This window comes from Ruditapes philippinarum, unplaced genomic scaffold (genome assembly GCF_026571515.1).
Source record: "Ruditapes philippinarum isolate M1 unplaced genomic scaffold, ASM2657151v2 ctg18996_1_1_1_1, whole genome shotgun sequence".
Classification (NCBI taxonomy): domain Eukaryota; kingdom Metazoa; phylum Mollusca; class Bivalvia; order Venerida; family Veneridae; genus Ruditapes; species Ruditapes philippinarum.
This window is the reverse complement of record NW_026855365.1, coordinates 10137-15947: the sequence shown is the minus strand read 5'-3', so window position 1 is coordinate 15947 and position 5811 is coordinate 10137. Positions and strand designations below refer to the sequence as shown.

At 31.9% G+C, this 5811-nt stretch overlaps 1 protein-coding gene across 1 annotated transcript; it reads right to left on the bottom strand.

Moving 5' to 3' along the window:
- Nucleotides 1-222: 222 nt before the first annotated feature.
- Nucleotides 223-2118, bottom strand: LOC132743073 (girdin homolog; the record flags this gene model as incomplete). Its single annotated transcript, XM_060731583.1, has 3 exons — nucleotides 223-460; nucleotides 667-1377; nucleotides 2037-2118. Coding segments are annotated over 3 exons (1031 nt in total), but the record flags the coding sequence as incomplete, so codon positions are not given.
- Between the last annotated feature and the right edge of the window lie 3693 nt (nucleotides 2119-5811).

Below are 5811 nucleotides of genomic sequence, written 5' to 3'. Positions count from 1 at the left end.
AGCGTAATCGTATGCATATACAAATGTGTATATATTAGATATGGTTTGTTATGCTAATGAACTAAAATGTAAATAACTAAACATCTTGATTCTTTTAACGCATATCGAAAAGGCAACGCCCTTACAAAACGAAGGGTCATGATACTTATACTGTGTATATAGAAACGAGTTTTGTTTTCAAAGTTGATGGAAAAAATGATAGCCCATTAATGATAATAGGACCTTATAATATGTTATGGTTTTGAACATCATAGTCGAACATACCATCACGATATCAAGTAGCACTGTAATTGCATGTTCCTCTGTTAAGTCATCTTCAAGGACACTAAAAGCATTAGTCCATTCGTTGTCATACAACTCTCCGAACATTTCTGCCAATTTTGTCGCACGATTCGGGTCGCTCAGGTGTACAATGTCAGGGTTATTGTCCCAAAGTTTGACTGACAATTGCTCTCTTAATCTGAATATATCAATTAACTTATTCATAAAAAGATATATTCATATAATAGGTAGCATATATATTTCTTAAGACTTACCTATGTCTTTAACAGATAATAAAGTAATTTTATATTCAGCCATTAACAAATTGTTTAATATAGATAGCCTATTGGGCTGATTAATCTGTTATTAAAGTCGGTTTAGGATCATAACAAATCACAATGATACCTTCCAAGAGCGTCCTGTTTTTCTTGTTCTAGAACTTTATTCTCTTCAGTCAATCTACTGATGTTTCCCCGCAATTCTTGAATATTGTTTTCTTTACATTCAATCTTATTTTCCAGGAAATGAATGTGGTCAGATGCTTCACTGATTTCAGATACGCGTATGTTAATCGTTTCTTGAAGACTTTTGATTTCTTGTTCCATGTCAGAAACTTTCTTTGTTAGTTGCTTGATACGATTTATATGTCCGTCATTTTCTCTCCGAAGTTCGATGCGTTCATCTTCTAATTGTATGTTCTTCGATATCTCTTTTTCGTACACCGTATTAAGTTTTTGTTCCTTCTTAGAAAGATCTTGAATGATTTCCTTTTGCTTCTGGTTTTCAATCTCTACTGCGTCTTTCATTTCTATCAAGTGTTCATAGTTTCCTTCAAGTTTCTTGCAGTCTTCCTTTAGATTGTCGTTTGTGTTTCTGAGTTCCGAATTGTGTTCTACTAATTTCCTCTTTTCGTTTTCAAGCATTTTGTTTTTGTCAATAAACATGTTGTTTTTGTCATTAAGTTTGGAGTACCTCCCTGCTAGAATTCTGTTATCTTCCAAATATTTAGTTTTTTCCGCTTTGTATTCAGCAATCACTGTAATAAGATTCTTTACTTGTTGTTCTATGTCGTCTGCCTTACTTTTAAGAAACAGTGGCATCCTTCCAACAACTTTCCTGAAAAGAGAGATTGTTTCACTGATCAATCATAGCAACAATTTAAAAAATATTGAACAGCGTTATTCAGTGTGTACAGTAAGGTCAAGCCCTTTACCCGGCTGTCCCCTTAGTTTACTCAGAGACACAATTTTACTTATGTATTTTTCAACGAATTGAAAACTTAAAAGAATAAATGTAAATGTCAGCATAGGTTTAGAGTCTCTTATCCCTCAAGGTGGTAAAATTGATGATTGGGGCATCACTTGATGTGTTAAGATCGACGTGTATCGACTAGCTTGTCATTATGTAAAACATTAAATGTTGAAATCTATTTTTCTAGTAGCTTAGCGTCTACCTAAGTTAGCGTATTTTGAAGTTAAATGTACATTTACATCGCGACTTTATAAAGTAACTTTCCTCGCACACATTTGTGCCTTATACTCTATTGACATTCCATAGAGATAACATTATCACCACTTTGACTTTCTTAAGGACATGTGGAGTCTAAACTCACTATCCGAAAGGGAGAATGACACAAATGAACTAACTTACGTACAGATAAAATTTATCAAAGGAGTTTGTTTTAGTTTAAACATCTTTAGTAAAGATTGATTAGTTTTATTAATCGACAACAGCGAAATTCATTTAACTTGTAAAGTTAAAATAAATTTACTTACTGGTACACGAGTAACTGTATCCAAATAATACTGCTGGTGATTGAATCTATGATCATTGATGAATGTCGTATATATATCCACCCTATAAAGACAAACAGTTTTACATAATTAACTGCTGATGTATAATTAGTACTTTATAAAATAATTTACATTTTATTGAAATTGAAATTTACGTATTAAAATAACAAACATGACATGAATGTTTTTGTATTATATAATATATTACATTCATACTTGAAATAAAGATTTCATTCGACTTTTAAAATCGGATATATATATTCAAAATAAATTAAACAGTCTACTGTCCGTGGAACTGTTAGATAAAGAGGCTTTGGTTTAAGTCACTGTATAGTATATGTAATATATTGACTAGCTATTGGTCAGCTTGTATCAACCACTAGCTGAAAAGCCCCGCTTAAATTCACCTGGCATCACCTCTCTGTAGTATCATTAGTAAATAGATTTAGAAACCAGACGGCTGCGTCGTTTAATCTCTTTACCCATGCTTGTCCAGTAACTATGATATAGCAGACATTACAGTATACATTAAGTTTTTATTTGATTTAAAACCCTGTGTCAAGGACAGTATATGAATCATCATGTTATTTTTCAGTGCATTTAAAAGAATAGATACTATATCTCGATAAAGAAGAATGATAACAACTCTTTTGTTGAAATGAAATTTTCATTCTGTAATAATATACATGTAGCATCGTTGATAGGAAATTATTTTCTCATGTTTTTCTCCTAAACTATTTCTTCAGAAAAAAAATGTTTTAACAAAAGTAAAACGATAAAGGTCTAATGTTCATCATAAGCTAGCATATTATCAAAATTTATTTCCACATGTTATTTTCCAACATATTCAAGAAAAAGCATATGATACCTGACATGTACGGTGTCCTTATCGTGCCATTTAGAATGTCGTCCGTCGCGTCTAAGGGTAGACACACGACAATGCGAAGTGACATCGCGACAATGCGAAGCGACGCTCGACAACGCGAAGCGATATGCGACAATGCGAAGCGACGCTCGACAGTGTCAAACGATATGTCGCACTGTCGCCTAGAAATGTCGCGGTAAAAAAGGGCGACATTTAAGAAATGTCGCTTCGCGTTGTCGAGTGTCGCTTCGCATTGTCGAGCGTCGCTTCGCGTTGTCGCGATGTCACTTCGCGTTGTCGCGATGTCACTTCGCGTTGTCGCATTGTCACTTCGCATTGTCGAGTGTCGAGGTTGGTAGAAGTGCATACCACGACACTCGACAATGCGAAACGACAACGCGACAATGCGATACGACGCTCGACAATGCGAAGTGACACTCGACATCGCGAAGCGACATTTTTAAAAATGTCGAGTAAATGTCACGTTATTTTATGATTTTTACACCGCGACGCTCAACATTGCGAAGCGACACTCGACAATACGAAGCGACACTCGACAACGCGAAGCGATACTCGACAACGCGAAGCGACACTCGACAATGCGAAGCGACATTTGGAATAATATCGTATCGCATTGTCGTGCGTCTACCGGTGCTTGGTCAGAATTTACTAACTCACCGACAAACGGTGCGATCATGGAAGGGGTCGCACTAAACTGCTGACGAATTAGCTGACGATATAGAATATATAGGAAACTGCTGACCAGTTAAACAAAGAAGGATTATCGAAAACTGCTGACCAGTTAGATAAAGAAGGGAAAACAATGAAGGTGTCAAATTGCCGTTGGTGATATTACAGGCGAGGTCGAGAAATACTTGATAAAATGTTTTTTCAAGATGTCAATATTACAAATGATACATATTAATTATAAAAAATTCAATTGATATATACTGTATATTTCTCAATTTATTTTGATATAATATTTTATTTAAGTACCTTAATGAATTTTCTTCTATGTGTTATATATTGGTTAAAATTTAAAAATGTAGTCAAAATATGATGTACGAAAAATCATAATTTGTTTCAAGTATGTATAAAACTATGCATCATAGGTTAAAATATATACATGTACATATACGTAATGTATATTTTAACAAAATATAATTATTATGTCGTATTTAGTGCAAATATGAAATAAAGTGATTTCTGTTTCCTTATTTGTTGTTCGTATAATTGTATAAGTAATATTGAACAAAAATTAATAATGTGCTAATTGTTATAGTTAATAAGCTTTTATTACATTATAAACAACATGTTTCCACAGATATCTATTAAACTGATAATTTATCGAAATCGATATGCCCCAAGGTCATATTAAAATCGATTTCACACGCGACGTGTCATTCTTGATTTATCTATGACAAAATACAATAAACAGTCAAAAATATGTTATTAAAATGCTGACCATATTGTAGAATCTGCTGAAAAGTTAGATATATAGAGAAAAATATATTTAAATGCTACGAAATTGTTACTCATTATGCAAATTTAATATATTTTATAAAATAATGTCGACATTTAATTAAGTAAAAACACTGCTGACCAATTTAATGTTAATTCAAATTGATTTAAGCCGTAAAACTCTCTTATTCTATATGGTCAGCAAATTTAACGCTCTTTACATTCAGGCGAGAAAATGCTGACCAGTTAAACATATAGTAGAATCTGCTGACCAGTTAGATATATAGGGAAACTGCTGACCAGTTAGATATATAGAGAAAAATATATTTTGCCGTGAAATTGTAATTCATTTTATAATGTATGCAAATTCAATATATTTTATAAAATTATGTCGACATTTAATTAAGTAAAAACACTGCTGACCAATTTGATATTATTTCAAATTGATTTAAGCCGTAAAAGTCTTCTTATTCTATATGGTCAGCAAATTTAACGCTCTTTACATTCAGGCGAGAAAATGCTGACCAGTTAAACATATAGTAGAATCTGCTGACCAGTTAGATATATAGGGAAACTGCTGACCAGTTAGAAATATAGAAAAATATATATTTTGCCGTGAAATTTTTACTCATTTTATAATGTATGCAAATTTTATATATTATATAAAATCATGTCGACATTTAATTAAGTAAAAACACTGCTGACCAATTTAATGTTAATTCAAATTGATTTAAGCCGTAAAACTCTTCTTATTCTATATGGTCAGCAAATTTAACGCTCTTTCACATTCAGGCGAGAAAATGCTGACCAGTTAAACATATAGTAGAATCTGCTGACCAGTTAGATATATAGGGAAACTGCTGACCAGTTAGATATATAGAGAAAAATATATATTGCCGTGAAATTGTTACTCATTTTATAATGTATGCAAATTCAATATACTTTATAAAATTATGTCGACATTTAATTAAGTAAAAACACTGCTGACCAATTTAATATTATTTCAAATTGATTTAAGCCGTAAAAGTCTTCTTATTCTATATGGTCAGCAAATTTAACGCTCTTTACATTTCAGGCGAGAAAATGCTGACCAGTTAAACATATAGTAGAATCTGCTGACCAGTTAGATATATAGGGAAACTGCTGACCAGTTAGAAATATAGAAAAAAATATATTTTGTCGTGAAATTTTAATTCATTTTATAATGTACGAAATTCAATATATTGTATAAAATTTTGTCGACATTTAATTAAGTTAAATCACTGCTGACTTATTTAATATTAATTCAAATTGCAATTATTGCTTTTGAAAATACATTTTTTTTCCGTTACAAGATTTTTCTATTGAAATATCACTAACAAGAGATTTTGATAAAACTCATAACATCATAATTCTTTATAAAACATTAATTCAAATTTTTGCATATCTTTA